This window comes from Uloborus diversus, chromosome 1, assembly GCF_026930045.1.
Source record: "Uloborus diversus isolate 005 chromosome 1, Udiv.v.3.1, whole genome shotgun sequence".
NCBI lineage: Eukaryota > Metazoa > Arthropoda > Arachnida > Araneae > Uloboridae > Uloborus > Uloborus diversus.
The window spans coordinates 198,033,167-198,050,769 of NC_072731.1; the positions used below are offsets into that span (position 1 = coordinate 198,033,167).

General features: G+C 34.9%; 1 protein-coding gene across 1 annotated transcript in view; it reads right to left on the reverse strand.

The window, feature by feature from the left end:
- The window catches only part of LOC129224214 (tolloid-like protein 2), a 31,448-nt gene extending 16,923 nt beyond the window's left edge, over positions 1-14,525 (reverse strand). The window contains exons 1-6 of the mRNA XM_054858639.1: positions 14,353-14,525; positions 10,463-10,671; positions 8,523-8,730; positions 6,167-6,375; positions 3,098-3,139; positions 1,119-1,302 (exon numbers count right to left, since the gene is read on the reverse strand). Coding sequence (XP_054714614.1) covers positions 1,119-1,302; positions 3,098-3,139; positions 6,167-6,375; positions 8,523-8,730; positions 10,463-10,671; positions 14,353-14,519 — 1,019 coding nt within the window. The 5' untranslated portion in view covers positions 14,520-14,525. The remainder of the gene's footprint in view (positions 1-1,118; positions 1,303-3,097; positions 3,140-6,166; positions 6,376-8,522; positions 8,731-10,462; positions 10,672-14,352) is intronic.
- Positions 14,526-17,603: the final 3,078 nt, after the last annotated feature.

Sequence of the window (17,603 nt, forward strand, 5' to 3'; positions counted from 1 at the left end):
GACCTGTATAGTCTTTGGATTATGAAGGTTATAAATTGCTATCTTTCGCTCATGCGCAGTGAAAAATTAATTACTTTAAACGTTCATATTTCAAAAAAAAATTTTCAACCTTTTTAATTCAAATTTCATTATGATGTGTCTCTTGTATGCTCTCAAGTATTTTAACATTTTATTAACGTTTGACATAAAACTCTTTGTGTTATGAGCCGAAAACCGTCAAATAAAATTTGTATTTTTGAAAGGAATGCGCATATATCCGTGGGTATAAGAGATACATTCACGAAAATATAAATTCAACATAGTTTAACTTATTTCTGAAAGTTATAGTAATATTTCCAGCTTTTTTATAATGAAAAATGAACAAGAGCCTTTTTTTCTCTCAATTTGTTGCTGCTCCCCCAAATGAATAGTAGATTCAACTTTTTTTTGGAAAATGACAGCTTGAGTATAATTTTTATGTGTATGTACAGAATATTTGGTCTCTTATTTCTCGAGAAATCCATAAAAAAGTTAATTTTTTAAAGTTTACCAATACTTTTGATCATATTGCGTGTACTTAAGAATATTTCAACTTTAACATGTCACGATTGACTCACTTCCCATAAGGTGATTCTTTGGTACATCAGTTAAAGAAAATTGAACTTGGTTATGAAAAAATTGTTAACAATAAAATTTTACCTAGAAGGAGAAAGTTCAACCTTAACCTATATTACAATTCGGTACGTACGGCTTTGTTGGAAATTGTGATACGGAAATGCAGTTTGTCTATAAGTATACATCAGAAAGAATAAGCTATTTAATGTATTTTGCAATACGTTCACAATCTAATATAATGCGAAATATGCTCTTCAGTTCATTCCTAAAGAAAAAACAAATCACGGAGTTTGTGGAAAAATTTTGCAGGAAATAAGATCTTTTTGCAAAAGTTAATGCATATGCATCATTGACACTATGCCACTAAGTAGTATTTCGTTCAATTTCATAGTTATTTGGTTTTCCCTATTTGTTGCTTTGTACTTGATAACTTTATGATTGAAAATCAATAATTTACATTGGAAGTAATCACTAAAACTCTTATTTAAAAATAAATTAATAACTTTAGATTAAAAGCGACTTACGCATTGTTTGCAGATGGGATTTCGAACTTGTCGAACTGCATTCTTACTCGTTCCAGTCTTTGAAGATCTTGCATTCCGTACACATAATAACGACACACAACATTTGGATGGTATGGGTAAGGATAATTTGGCGAGAACACCATACCGCTAGATCCTCGCTTGCTAAGAATCTTTTGATCACACTCTGAAAAAAAAAATACAAAAATTATTTATCATTTTAGATAGGCATAGAATTTGCCATGGAGAGTAATACAGGGTGTCCGAAAAAGCCCTCATATATTTTAAAAAATTATAGAAAAGTCATAAAGTGTCATACGAATCTACGATTTGAGCCATAATACTTTACAGGTTCGAGATTTTTTAATGATATAGTAAAAAAAAAAGAAGGTAGTTTTAAGTAATTGCTGTTTTGTCACAGCAAGAAAAACAAACGTTATGTGAGGTTTTTAATCGACTTCAAAAAGGAGGCGGTTTATCAGTTCATACCGTATGTATGTTTTTTTTTTTTTTTTTTTTTTTTGTTTGTCCACTCATAGCGTCTCACCTAGTGAACCGATTTTGATGATTATATTTTTAATGGATAGGGGATGGCTCAACTTAGATCCCTTTACTTTGTTTGACCATATTTGTTCTTTAGAAAAAAAAATTATGGGCGAAAAACAGTAAATTTTATGCAATTTCCCTATTAAATGATTAAAATGATGTGAAACCCATTGCTATAAAAGTTTGGTGCCATATAACAGTAACATTAATAGTAATAGTAATGATAATTTTGAATAAAGGCTTCTCTGAAGCAAACATCAAGTTTCTTTAGTGTCATTGCTCCATAGTGGTGGTAAAGCTAACTTGGAAGCGAGGTGATTCAGTGATCAGGATCTGCTTAGCCTTCACAATACTACCAGGTTATGTTTGCCTCAACTATACAGGATTGCATCACAAGCAACTGGTATGCTGTGAAATTAAAATTAGTTAGGGATATTTATATGGTTATAATTAAATTAACACACAAATGAATTCCAGAGAGGAACAAATATAAATTTTTAATGCAATTGCTTTAAAGTTCAAGGCGTGCTTACATTTTTTTTTTTTTTTTAGTATGGAGCATTTTTATGAAAAAAAATTTTTGAAAAAAGAATAGAACCGACTTCAAAGATGCTTTAAAAAGTGAAAAATAATTTTATTCTTTAAACACCATCGATAATACTTTTAAACATAATTTTTGAAGTTGGCGCAAAAACAAAAAGTAAAATCCAGTGTAACGATGCTTCGTTCATTTTTTTTCAGAAAATCATCCAAAGTTAGGAACGAAACATTTATATCGTTACTCAAATATGCTTTTATCAATGCATAATGTATGTGGTAGTCAAGAAACTAAAATTTATAGTTGTAGTTGAGTTATGGCTGTGAATGATCTTATCTATCGTTTTTGCGCCAACTTCAAAAATTATGTTTAAAAGTATTATCGATGGTGTTTAAAGAATAAAATTATTTTCCACTTTTTAGAGCATCTTTGAAGTCGGTTCTATTTTTATTTCAAATTTTTTTTTATCAGTTTATTGAACAGAAAGCGAAACCCTTTATTACCAAACGTCAATGTGTCTTACGCATGCTGTTTGAAACACATCTAAGCGGTATTTAAGTTCATAACATACTTACAAACTGCACACAGATTGAACTCCAGTAACGAAAGGTATTGCTTTATGTTTAACGCAATGATTTAACACTTACATGAGGTTTGTTTTTCTTACTGTGAAGATACAGCAATTTCTTACTATTATACATTCTCTTTTTTCTTTTATTTTTTTCCCTTTCTTTACGAAGTCATAAAAAAATTCTGAACCTGTGAATTATCATGGCGCAAACCGCATATGCGTACGATAGTTCGTTGTTTTCCAATGAATTTTTAAAATGTGTTAAAATTAAAACTTAGTTCGAATTCAACTTCAACCGGCATGCATAGACAAATTATATCGACTCACGAGTGCCTCTGATGTGCTCACCATCCGTTTTGCTGATGAAATCTGTAAAATTAAAGAGAATATCTGTAAACAAGAAAATCTGTATGAAAAAGAAAAGAAAAATTATCCTATTCATTTTTTCTTTTTTCTTTTTTTTTAACATACAATAAGAGCGTACTGTACTGCACTAATTGCTACTCAGCCGAGGGAAAATAAAAGTGTATGTAAATTTTTAATTTTCCATTGTTTTGCATTTTTGTCGTCTAATGTATTTAAACTTTATTCTAATAGTTTTCTGATTTATTTCACGCTGAAAATATTGCGCGAAAGAACCGTACATTTCCCATTTGTTAGTATAAAATCCAAAATACTCTTGGTCAAATAAACAAAAACTCATTTCCGAAGATACGGTCTTTTACTTTTCCACGGCAGTGCTATTATCATAATGTATTAGAAAAATTGTGACAATGTTTTGTGACTGCAAAATCAAATAAAACAATATCAGGACGAAATCATTAGGGTTACAATATAATTTCATTAAACCCTAACTAAAAAGTAAATATTTTTGCAGCATATATTATACTTCTAGTATTTTCTTGACATGTTCTCATTCGATCTATGACACATACACTCCTGTTTGTGGAAATTGCAACACCATGAAGGAAGCATCATAGTTGAATGAAATTTAATACACAGTTGAGTGGTAATGGACAAATAAATGATTACATTTTCAAACCAAACAAAAAATAAAAAGAGATAGTAATTAGTATTTTGTGTGGCCACCACGCGCCGCGATAAGAGCTGCTACACGACTCGGCATGGAGTGAAACAAAATTTGAATATCTGCCTGCGGAAGAGTATTCCATATTGTTTGTATGCGCAACCAAAGTTTGTCTACCGAAGCAACAGGACGAGGATCACGAGCGAGACGCCGCCCAACGAAATCCCACACATGTTCAATCGCTGACATATCCGGGGAACATGCAGGCTAAAGAAGAAGCTGTACCGGCTGCGAATCAAGGTAGGATTTGACAGTCCTGGTGAAATGTGCACGGGCTGCGTTCCTGCTGGAATACAGCCACTGGCAATCCTTGCAGGAAAGGAAAAGCTTGGGGCTGTAAAACTTCGTTTATGTATCGGGTGCTGTTCAAATTGCCCAAAATTCGTAGCAATTGTGATTGTCCATGATATGCTATGCCACCCCAGACCATAACTCCGGGTGTTCGTCCACTGTGGCGTTCGATAATGCACTCTGGAATGTGCTGATCACCGGCATAGCATCTGACACGAATTCGGCCATCATGGTGCCACAAATTGAAGCGGGATTCGTCAGAAACGACGACCTGCTGCCAATCAACACGCCAGCTTCTATGCACATTGACCCATTGTAGCTGCAGGCGACGATGGTTTTGCGTGAGAGGAATCCTGTATAAAGGAATCTTTGCGTTCAGCCCACGCTGCAGCAGACGTCTCCGAATTGATGAAGCACACAATGAAACACCTCTGTGCTGCCAATTGTCTAGAAGAAGCTGTGCGATTCGTCAGTGGCATACGCACCAGGTGTCTGTCATCGCGAGCTGACGTCACATTTCGGGGTCCACTCCCGGATTTCCCAGTTGTCCGACCCTCGTCCGTCCACTGCTTCTAAACACGCATGATTGTGCTGCTGTTACGCTGCACACGAGCGGCTACTGCACGATAAGACAATCCAGCTTCACGAACGCCGACAATTCTGCCCCGTTCAAACTCCGAAATTTGCTCAAACTTCGCTTTCTTTCGTCGAAGAGGCTTAGTAAAGATTCAGTTAACGTTTATTCTAGCATATAACCACCGATAATCATACACGCCTCGCTACATCTGTTTATTTATATTCGGTTCGATCCGCCGTTCACAGGGCGCTGCTCAGCATACGCATGCGCTACCGGTCTGCAATTCTAATCATTTGCATATCATGCCCTACTTTACATTTTTTTGCCATTTTCAGCTCACTCGCGTAAGTCCTTCATGGTGTTCAAATTTTCACAAACAGGAGTGTATAATTTTCACGTCCGTCCAATGAAAGATATTTTTAAAAAAAATCATTCCAAAGTGTTTTTCTGAAATAATATGCCCCCCCCCCCCCCCAATAATACTACAGTAAAACCTGTCTACAACGATACTGTTGGGACCTAAAAAACGATCGTAATAGACAGGTTATCGTTATAGACAGTTTGATTATTCATGTTGACATTCTGCTGGGGTCAAAAAAAAAAAAAAATCGTTTTAGACAGTATCGTTATACACAGGTTTCACTGTAATTACTTTTACTTCTATACAAATATTTGCTTCTGTACAAATAGAAAGAACATGATTTTTTTTTTCTAAAATTCCTGAAAATAATCACTCCACCTGAAGTCTGAAGATTTTACATTGGCGACAAAATATAATACTCAACCGGCTAGTTTTTAAAAAGAATACCGGTTAAAGGTAATTAGCATTCATCTTTTTATTTATTTATTTTTTTCTTTTCCCAACAAGTCATTTCTATTTAATCGCACTAAGTTGGTGACATGATGTAAAAAACAACCAAACATTTTCACATGGCATTCCATATCGCCAACAGTTAATACAGACATACAACCACTTACATTATCTGGAAAAAATTAATGTTGAAAGCAATATTATTCCTGAAATCACAATTACTCCATTTTTTTAAATTAATTTTCATTTGGATAACGTTGCAGTCTGGTCTCATACTCTATTTTCTTAATTGAAAAAAATCCAGGATAAAGCTGTTACGGCATAAATAAACGGCTACTAAATGTATAAAACATCTACCGGCCACTGGCGAGTAACTACAAATTTAAATGTTCAGGTCTAACGTTAACTTTATACTGCTAGAAAATCAATATTTTTTATTGTTCATGTATTTAACGTATTCTAGTTTAAAGGTTTTCTCAGCGTTAAGGGTCTTACCCAAATATAGATAAAAAGATATAAATGGAATCAAGTTCTATTTCTCATTTATATGAATATCTGATTTCATATTTATCGTAAATTTATGATCGATTCTAAAAGTACATCGGAGACAGCACAAGGTCAACTTCTTACCTAGGCTGACGAATCTTTCACTGAATTCATAGGCTGCTTTGAATCCCCGGTTAGACGTGTCAGCATTTCGTTGTAATGTGACAAATTTCACGTAGAGATTCTCCGACGAAGAAAACACCACGAGGTTCCTCTGTTGCCCACAATAAGTATTGATAAGATTATACTCTTCAGATTCGCCGTCGTAGATCTTCACATAATCATAAGGACAACTGAAAAGAAAACATTCAAAATGGTTAAAGTATTGTTACAAATCCTGTAAATAGTAATTATTGTAGGAACGTAACCTGTAAATAGTTTCCCGTAATGAATATACAACCCCTTTTTCATTCGGCTAAATTATACGACCCCTATTTTCTTTCTTTTCATTGATAACGGTCTACTACTTTACAGAAGCGTGTGGAATATTGGAGAAATTTCTTTTCGGTGTATTTAAGCCGTTGGCGATGGATAAACAGTTAGTTTCGATTCAGATTTCGAACTGAGTGTGTGTATTAGCTCTGTTTATAGCGAGGCATTTCGCTGTGTTGTTTTCGTATTTGGAAGTAAATACGTGTGTAAACGTTGAGTTTACGGTGTTGCGTGATAATTGCTTAATTGCTGATGAATAATTTTGCAGTTGTTGACGATCTTTCCTGTACATAGTGTAAATAAATTTCCTGTGCTTTTATCAAGAACTGTGTCTTCATTTCAAGAAAGTGGAAGTCGCACCGAATCCGTTACAGTATTTTTCAATTGTGTATTTCAAAATAGTCGGTAACAGGCAACTTTATCACATAAACTTGTTTCTATACTTTGTACTATGCTTCTTAAACATGACGTCGAAAGTTTTACACATAATTTAGCATACTTCAAAAGATATATTTTTATCTCATTTAATATCATAAGGTAGGCATTTAGAGCAGGAATTTTTTTAATTGTATTTGTTTATTCTTATTTTTATTATTTAATTCAGGGACTCTTACCCCGGGTGGGGGGATGATGCTTCAGCTGTAGGGAGCGTAGAAGAAGGAGTTGTGCTCGGTTTGTTTTGTGGGCAAGATCCCTTGCCCATAACACAAAATGAGCTGACTGGAGTTTAATTTAGTCACTGAAATCATAACTACGGATATACTTTGCTCTGCTTGGCAGAAAATCGACAACAGCATCAGATTTCATTCATGTGACAACGAAATCTCACCCAACAGAGATTTTACGTCCTGCGGATAGTATGAAGTAATTTACTATACCTCCCGTACGGCTCAGGGGTAGGTTGTGTGTTATAACATTTTTAGAAATTGAATGAAACATTACGGTCAGAGACAAAATGTGATAACTCTTTGAAAATTTATACAAAGAATCAATCAATTTTAGCATGGCCGAAGTTACATTTTGATCCAGATCTATTGAAAACAGGATTATTATTAAACGTCACGTTTCATGGATTTTTAGAATCTCTCTAATGCGATAGAAAAGGACAGAAAGTCTCCTAATGCTAAAAAAAGAGGAGGAATTTTAATACTAGTTTTTTTCTCTCTTTTTCATTGTTTGCCATTCGAAATCTCATCTTGCCCCTTTTACCTATGCATTTTATATTTTTTTAAGTACGTCTCTTTTTGTACTAATTTATTTCATTTCAATTATACACTTTCTTAGTTTTCTAATGGAGTAAACAGAGGGGAAGTGAGTTATCTCTGTTTTTTTTTGGGGGGGAGGGGTAAATTTATGAAAAAAGAAAGTTTCTGGGAACTACTAAAGCCTGTTTAGGCTTTGAGGTAAACATAAGCATTTGAGTCCAACGTCATTTAAAATAGGGTCTTGCTATAGCTTGTCTTTTTCTGTGAATGTTTTCTATCTTTGATCTATTTTTAAATATTTTTTTTTTATCATTTAATAGATGCATCTTGCAACAGATTCGTTCAAACTAAGACAGCAAAGGGAGCTGTGTATGCTCCTAGAAAATTCCATACGAAGTCCCCATCTGCTTAAGTTTAATTGTTTACACTAAACCTGGATTCAGAAATATAGTCATATTTCACTCAATAAGCAACAAACAGGAAAGAAAAATGGAAGTGAGCACACTCGGTTCTACCTTTACCCATTTTCTGGTTGCTTGAAATCATATTATGATTCTTCTGGAGAAGGTTCTGAATTGTTTGAGACCCCTACCTTTATCTTCCTGCAACTTTCCCGGCGACCTCCTATATTTTTAAAGTTTCTATAGAACTATCTTGCAACATGCACCAGATACTAACATTTAGCTTTTGAACAATGTTTTTATCAATTAAACTGCTCAAGTATTTGGAATACTATATACATTCGTCAAAAAAATATTAGAACAAATTGCGTAACAGAGAATGGTAATAGAAACTTCACTGACTGTGGTCCGCCATAAAGTAGATCGAAATCCATGAATTCCAGCCTCAGTCTTTGTCCTCGCTTTCCAAAGAAATGATATTCACAACGCAGGTTCTTGGGATAGACTCCTGGGTAAGTTGGGGACATCATTTCACCTTCCCGCTTTCTGTCACTGTATACTGTGTAACTGCAGACACTATTTGGCTTTGGAGTTCCCATCACGTACTGCGCTGCAGGAAAACAATCAACTGTGAATGAAATATTCTCCTTATATGCGATGCACCGACAGCTTAGCTATCACCTCCAAAGACTGCAGTCTGTCCTTGTTAGGGACACATCAGTCAGGTATAGTGATAACCGAACTGGATGCAGATGTCATCTATATTTTGATAAGGGTAGAGGTACGAATTATTAAGCGATTAAAATGGCCAATACTATAATACGATTACGCAAAAAATAAATAAATAAATAAATATAACTAAAAATGATTTTGACATGTTTGAAATCAAATTATGTTTTTTTCAACGAAGAGTTTCGATAGGACCCTACTCGTTGTGTTTCTTCTTTCAACATATGGTTCCTTTTCCCTTAATCAAGCTTAATTATACCCGACTTTACACAATCCTCTTGAGACCAAAAAAGCATATAGCACACAACAAACCACCGTAAGCATGTCGCTTCTTCTGGGCAATGTCGTCCATGTCCTCTGGTCCGGGAGCCTTAAGCATAACCCTCATATTGGGCGGTGGCGTGTGTGTATGTTACCGTATGCATGTATGTGTATGCATGCGCACGTTTGTGTGGGAGTAGGACATGGACGCCACCGCTCTGAAAGGGCAAATGACGGTGGATAGTGCTGCTCGCGTAGGATGGGAACCAGAGGTGTACTGCCGTGCTAAGCACAAAAATTGTATCTGCACTTTTTGTCAAAATTGAGTTTTTTTCACCAGGTGGTTGTTTGTCACGTATTTTACTCAAAATACAATGTTTTATCATCATTTGCCAGGGGGAAATCTTTAAAAAAAATGAAAAAGTTTCATCTAAATCAAATACTTGGATGCACACAACTTTAAACGGGAATTTCTCATTCCGAACTCGGCTGCAGATACCCCTTTTGCTCTTAGCACGGCAGATTAGTCCCGCACCTGCAGAGGCCAATGGAAATACGGTGGGCTGGGATTCAAAAATCAAAGAAACACCAACTGCGGTTTAGTGAGAGATATAAGCAACTCATTAATTGCTCAAAAAAGGTTTTTACAATTGTACTTTATTGAAAGAGCGTTCATATGCAATGAAAATAGAATTTATTTAAACATCAATAACTCAATAGTTTATATACATGTTTGTGTATGTGTGTGTTTGTGTTTTGCATTGGCTGGTTTAGATTATTTTCTCAAGTGCTTTTTGATACATAGCGTTTTAATTTTTTAATTTTAACCTTTTTCTTTATTCTCAAAAATAAGCCGTCGATGGTGGCTAGTTTTAAAGAAATATAAATAATCCCTCTGTGGCTATCTATAACATTCCCTTTTTGTTGCCGCCTTCGGAACTGATTAGATAAATTTTGAAACGGTGTAAAATCTTTGATTTAGAAACAAATTCCACTATTAACCATAACTAAATAATAAAGTAGCTCTTTGCACACCCTTATGATCGAAAGAAAAAAAAACAACCAAAAATGAAAATATTGTGACTCAAACTCAATCTTGACGTAGCATGACAGGTCTTTTAAGTTACTTAAAATTTGTAAAACGCTATGCCCTTCGGTATGCAAGCAATTCGACTTTGTCTCACATTTTGCTTTCATGAATACGTTCCACGTAACCCCGAAATACACGCGCAGTTAATTTCAAAATTTTAGGTTGTCACAACTATGTTTGCTTACAATATTATCCAGCGTGTTAATGTATTTAAACGAAATCCAGAAAAATGAAGAGTTAAAGCATAAGACATGATTGAGACCTGCGTCGATGAACTCGTAGGTTCCACCAAAGAGCTCTGGAGTTACTCTGGTCCGATCTGTGTAGAAAGCGAGGACAAGTGTTTCATACATGGATATCCGGGATACTGGAATGTTCCGGCCACAAATCCTGCCTCCGAACGGAGTCCGGATCAGTTCCACACCAGGGTCTTCAATTTCCATATACAGATCTATGTATTCATGATTACACCTGCGCAAAGAGAAAAGTATAGAAGAATAGCAAATTAACACTAAGACCTTCACACTAACAACTTTTAAACCCAAATTCGAGTGATCTCGGACATATGCTATTTAAAAAAATGTACTGATAATAGCAGCTTAGAAAACATTATTGTTTACTGCTTATTGTATACTTTTGAAATATATCAATTACACTAAATGTATGAAAAACAAAACAAATAGTCGGGTAAGTTTTTAAAGTTTCAAATGCTTTCAAATAATTTCTCTAAACTGAAATGAAATAAGCATTAAAAATATCACAGCAAATGCTAGATCATTTTAATTAAATCAGAAATAAACTAGAGCCTCATAAAATAACCATATTTAATTTTGAAGTTCAAGTTCCTGATGCAGTGCAGTTCAAAGTTTAATAACAAATACTTATTTCGAGGAAATGATGTGATTTTATTTTAAAAACACTTTCATGTTAAATCAAACTCTCCGATTTACTGAATTCCAGTCCATTTCTCATTCGAAGCTAAATGCAAAGTATGTGGATCGATAATTCCCGAGCAGTGCATGCATTAGCATCTTTATTCCGCAAAATCAACATTTCTGGGAACATTGAAGTGCTCTTTAAGGTCAAAATTCCTCACCAAGCAACGAACATTTCTCACGATTACGAAAATGTAACGTGGCTCTTTTCATTTCTAACTTCTTATCTTGAAAGGAAGATTTAAGAATGGTATTCAATGGTTATTAATTTCTTTCAAAGTGATTCCCTTCAACCACTATTTTATTCAAAAAATCTCAAAGTATTTTTATTATTTTTTTAGATTGCCATTTTTAATTGTGTCTGTTAACAAAAATCTTTTTAATGCCTCTACAAGAGTATTTCATGCATTGAAATTCGGAAATACACCTCAAAATTTAAGTAAGCGTATTTTCACTCTCTATTTCACATAGAAACTTAGTATCCTGGAAGATAATGAAGGAATACCATTCAAAAAATGTCAAACATTTGTGCGTGTATAAAACCAAAGTAGTATATATTTCTTCTCTACGTGCCATTTTCCATTTCATTCTGTGGAAAATATTGTTTTGGCCAATTAATAATGATTATGATTTTTACTGCTTTCGTATATTTCACTTCCTTTCACTTTTTTCACTCCCCCCCCCCCCCTTCGTCTTTGAAAGCCTCCTCCAAAAGTTAATAAATAATCCGCTTGAAATATCTATTCTGTATGTATCACTATTTTTAAAATGGAAAGAAAACAAACCACTTTAAAAATGTACAGGTGATAACTTTACTTATCCATTCACATTTCAAATATACAGTGTATTGCGCAATTTAAAAATACCATCATACTGAAAGTCTATATCATGTAGCACATGGGCGCCCATACGCAAAGTTTCAAGGGGGAGCTCAAATATTTCCCCCGTGGTTTAGTTGGATATTTTCCCCGTGGAAACTGATTTCAGGACAGATTAGAGTCATTAAAATTTGACATTTTTAATAACTTATTCATTAATGACTGGAGAAGAAATGTTTTTACATTTTTGCAAAGAAAAAAGTAATAAAAGCAAGGAAGTTCTAATTTCAATCCCCCCCCCCTTAACCACCTGTATGGGCGCCCTTGATGTAGCATAACATCTCGGCAAATACATTAATCAATGAGCAGTAAATTAATTTTCAGCTGCGCAATTGCGGAATTATTTCATTCCCATACCAAAGCGTGCTTTTGTATAAATAACTCAATTTCTTCCGTTTTAAGCACAAAAAAAAGAGAGAAAATATAAGAGCAGTAAGAGAGGCCCTTATTTTGCAAAGGCGAAAAAACGATGGCTTTGGGAAAGAAGTTCTCACAAACGGAAATAGCAGGCTGCCATCCAGGCTTTGCTCCGAACTAGAAAAACGTCCTTAAAAATTGACGTTAAAATTAATATGTCCTCTAGTTGAAGTCGTAGAGAAACGAAATCTTCCACAACATGATGTCCGAAAAATTAGGAATCTACCGATATCTGGTTTGATCGTCAATTACACTGTGCGGCAAAAAAAAAAAAAGAAAAGAAAGAAAGAAAAAACCCTTCTAAATGCTTCTTACATTCTATCGGCTGATTCTTATGTAAAATGACCCCCTGAATCCGAATGTGACCTCCGTTTTCCCTTTATACGTACATTTTTTTTAAAGCACTCCAAGTTTTTTCAATTTTTCTTAGTTTCAGAATTTTTTTTTTTTTTTTTTTTTTTTGAGGTTAAAGGAGCTTTATATATTAACTGCTAACACAGTTTTGGAGGGCAAGAGAGGCTCAAAGTTCATGATCATGGACACCGCTAGCAAAAGGGGTGACTTGCGGGGATATATCCCCCCCCCCCCAAATATTTGAAAAATCACGAAAAACGATCTTTTTATTCTGCTTTTTTTAAAAAGATGTTTTTAAAAACAAATTCGGTGCAGAAAGAGAGTATAAGACTCGCTTCTCTGACTCTTGTGTTCAAAAAAAATTTCGCGATGTAAAAGAAATTAAAAAAAAAAAAATCTTGTGAATGTCGCACGTTGCATACGAAATGAATCGCAGGTCTTCATTCAAAAGAACATAATAATATTTTTCTGAAACAAAGGAAAAATGAAAAAAAAAAAAACTTGGAGTGAGGGGCCTTTAAAAAAAATTGGCACGCATAGGGGAAAACGAAGGTCACATTCGGATTCAAGGGGGTCATTTTACATAAGAATCAGCCAACGAAATGTCAGAAGCATTTTGAAGGTGTTTTTTTGCCGCAGTGTTATCTGGCGTTCTATGGGCATATTTTTTGATAAAAACATCTTTGTTAAATACAATAATGAAAGAAAATATGTATCTAAAAAGCTTCCGAAAGTGCAAGCTATTCCATTCAATTGTAGCCTAAAAGTTGAGGTCTGCAATATTCAAGTTCGAGTGTAGCTTCTTGTTCCGCATTATGAGAAAGGATGGGCATAAGTGTATTAATTGGACACAAAAAGGAGGGTATGAAGCAATGTTTTTAAAGTATATCTCCAAATGCAGCTTTAGGCAATATTTGTTTACTTGAAGGTGGGTGCGGGGGGCATTTCCTCCATTCTATACTATCTGGTCTTAATCACCACGCAAATAAAAAAATGAAAAGGTTGGATTATAATGGGCATAAAGCATGTAGGTGATTCTGGATTTAATGCTAAGAGAAAATAAAAAATAGGTTAAATCAAGAACCGCTGTGAGTATCATTAGTTGATGTTCGCATTTTAGGTACTTTCCAAAAAACTGAATCAAAACGTAAATTTTGTTTCTTATTTTTTATTTAAAAGTAGTTTTAACAATTTTTAGCATCACCATCATTAAGATGCTTTTGAAACTTTTAAGGTTATTGATTAACTCATTCATCAATATTACTAATTTTTATCATCATTATCATCTTTCATAAAGTTATTATCGTAATTATAATTATTATTGCTGCTATTATTATTATTGTTATTTCTAATAATAATAGTATTAACACTATTATTTTTATTAGTGTTATTGCCGTTATTATTATTTTTACTAATATTATTATTGGCATTGTTGCTGTTGTTATTGTTATCACTAATATTATTATTATTGTGATCCATATTATTTATTACTATTATTATTATTTATTACTATTATTGTTGCTGTTGTAACCATCATTATCATTATTATTGTCAAATATTTTACTCACATTGGCTTTGCTCCTCTGAGAGTGAAATGCGTGAAAGAAATGAGGACCCGCTCGTCTTCCGTTGCGATGAAGGTGTAAATGCACTGTCGGGAATAGTTTTGGGTGTTTTCTAGGTAGGGGGCGCTAAACGTGCCGTTCTTCAGTCCTTCCGAGTTACTAACAAACATCCGATCACATTCTGAAAAGAAAAAAATATTCTCTAGAATCTCTTTTTGTACCAGCACTACAAGTTATATAGTTTTAAATCATGCATATCGTTTGATGGATTCACCATAGAGAATGTGTTGCAATGTTTATGCAGTTTGTAGAGTTCTAAATAAGAGCGAAACTGAGATTTCATTACAAATTATGTATAATCATGTGATTGAACTTCACTTTATGTTTTATGTTACGTTTTATATTTCAAAAATCCTCTTCCATTAAACAGGTTAAAATAGCGAAATTGTATGAAAGAAGTTGGATGATTTACTTTGAACTATCGAATAGTCTTTTGTGTGCCTTTTGTGTCTCATGGCCCGAAAAAAAAAAAACCCTCATTTGCATCCCTGGTTTCGAAAAATGTTTGAATATTCTACACATCAAAAGTCACAGAGTATGTTGAAAATACACTGGTTATCATAAATTAAGGAAAAATCACAAAAATGACGATTACTCAAAAGTTACATGTAGAATTTTATGAAACTTACTCACAACATGCAACACATAGTAAGGTATAAAACAACATGAAAAGAAAATATCAGACAATTATGGCAGTATAAAATTAACACATCCCTGAAATGAAAAATAAGAAAGTGTCATTTTGCTATAGAAAAAGGACCTCAAATATGGAATATGTTCCCCTCTAGAAGAAATACAGCACATACAGCGATGTGTGATGCTGTCAATTATGCGGTCTATCAGTTCCACTGGAAGCGGGAGCCATTGCTTTTGCAAAGCAGTATTAAGTGCGACAAGGGTCGGAAGGGGCTGGTTGAGAGCAGCTAGACGTCTCCCTAAAGTATCCCAAACGTGCTCGATGGGAGTCAAATCCAGGGATCGAGCTGGCCATTTGAAGATAATCATCTACGATGCGAGCTCTGTATGGTCTTGCGATATCGTCCTGTAAGAGGAAAGCATCACCTATTGCCCCGCCATATGGGCGCACATGAGCATCAAGGATGTCATCTCTATAAACCTGAGCGTTCACGGTTCCCCTTGGAAATACATGGAGGTATGTACGTCTACGTAAAGAGAAGCCATCACAAACACAGACATTGCCTCTTTCGTACCCATTTTTTTCGCGGATGTTTGAGGGATGATAACGGGTTCCAGGTTATCTCCATATCAAATAACGCCTACTATCTCTTTGTAGAATAAATCTAGACTCATCCGTAAAGAGAAAAGCCCCCCATTGAAAAGGTGTACATTCGACATCTAGGCAATCCCACTGTAAACGGTCCCTTCTATGGCGAGGTGAGAGTGGCACACGAATGGCTGGTCCCCTCGCATACAGACCACCTTTGTTAAGCTTTCTACGTACAGTTGACGTTGACACCAATATTTCGGTGGCTGCAGCAAGGAAGGATCTGATGAGTCTGAGTAGCGGCTCTATTTCTGCGTGCACATTACCTCAAAAATCGGTCATCGGTGATCCTCGTAGCCGTTGGCCGTCCTTGGCTGAACCGCCTGGATGCCGAATCTGTCGTTTGAAATTGGCTCCAAAATCTATGAACCACAAAATTACTCACATTTAGCCATCTGGCAACTTCTTTGCCCTGCCTCTAGTCTCTCAATGGCTCTCCATCGTAGTTCTACCGGCAAATGATGCCTGAAAGTCATTGTTACAAAATGGCTATCTCGGATTTCTTATGACAGTATCACAGCGGAGTTTATAGGCTTGATCTCAAACATGGACTTTTTATGCCTCACAGATAACGCACTTCAATCTCAGCGCCATTAATTTGCATATTGCACTTTTATTGAGCAATTTTTACTCGGCAACATATTCAAATTTTACACGTTTTGGCTTATTTTTCAGAGAGTTTTCGCTATTTTTGTGATTTTTCCTTAATTTATGATAACCAGTGTATTCCAATTTCCCATTTCTTTATCGTAATCCCCCCCCTTTTTTTTCCATCTGCATCATGACTAATTCCAGACAAAATATCCAAAGAAATTAGTCGGAAGTGTTAACATTGGCTTCAACAAATATATAAATTTCAAAAGCTTTCTTAATACACATTTTTTTTTTTTTTTTGAAAAATGACTGTTAAATCACTTATTTTCAATGTATATTACTCAGCACTAACTTAGTTCCGATTTCCGAACGTTAACAGGAAATGTTTCAGGAAAGTATAAGCTGAGCTGAAAATCAAAAGAAATTTTATAAATCATAAAAACTTACCCGCTCACCTTAAGCAGGGTTTGTTCGTTAATAGCGAGTTATGCTCCTATAAACTTAACAGTGTACCAACCAAATACAGAACTGCCGTGGGCAGGTAAAGGACAGCAACTGCAAAATTTTCAATTTACATTTTTGAACAACAACGTTGCTTTTTGTTCTTATTTGACTGTTTTGAATTCCTATGATTTTATCCCCCCATCTCGCCTTCCTCTGCAGCACCACCGTCGACCGGCTCCTCTTGATGCTGCTCCTCTAGCAAAAATCCATCTCCAGGTTGCGTCCATATCCTAGATACACACACGCATACATACAAACACCTACACGCACACACATACACACACTCAGTTTTGCTCACAGACACAAACACACACGCCTACACACTCGTGATAGTGAAAAGCATAATTTGAATACAAAATGTCAAAATTCATATTATTTTATTTATTTATTTATTTGGCATTTTTGTCATCTATTGTATTTTAGCTTTAGTGTAAAAGCTTGCTTATTTGGCTTTCGCTGAAAAAAAGGCTCCGTAAAAACGTCTAACTTTAACATTTCCCTATTGTTAGTATTGAATCCAAAACGCGTTTCCCAGAATATCTCGAAAGGTCATTTCTGCAGATACTGCCGTTTACTTCCCCACGGCAGAGAATTTCTCGATATGTTGGGGGGGGGGGTCTTGTTTAATCAGGAATCGTTATGAAACGTCTCGACTGTATTTCCAAAATCATTCAGTTTAAAGATGGGTTTTTTTTTTGTCGTTTAATCTTTCTGCAGCATTCTAGTAAACCGACGTCCATCATTCGCTTGAAATTGCTGTATCTTAAATTAGTTGTCATTATTCTTAATACAAAATTCAGAGGTACTATTA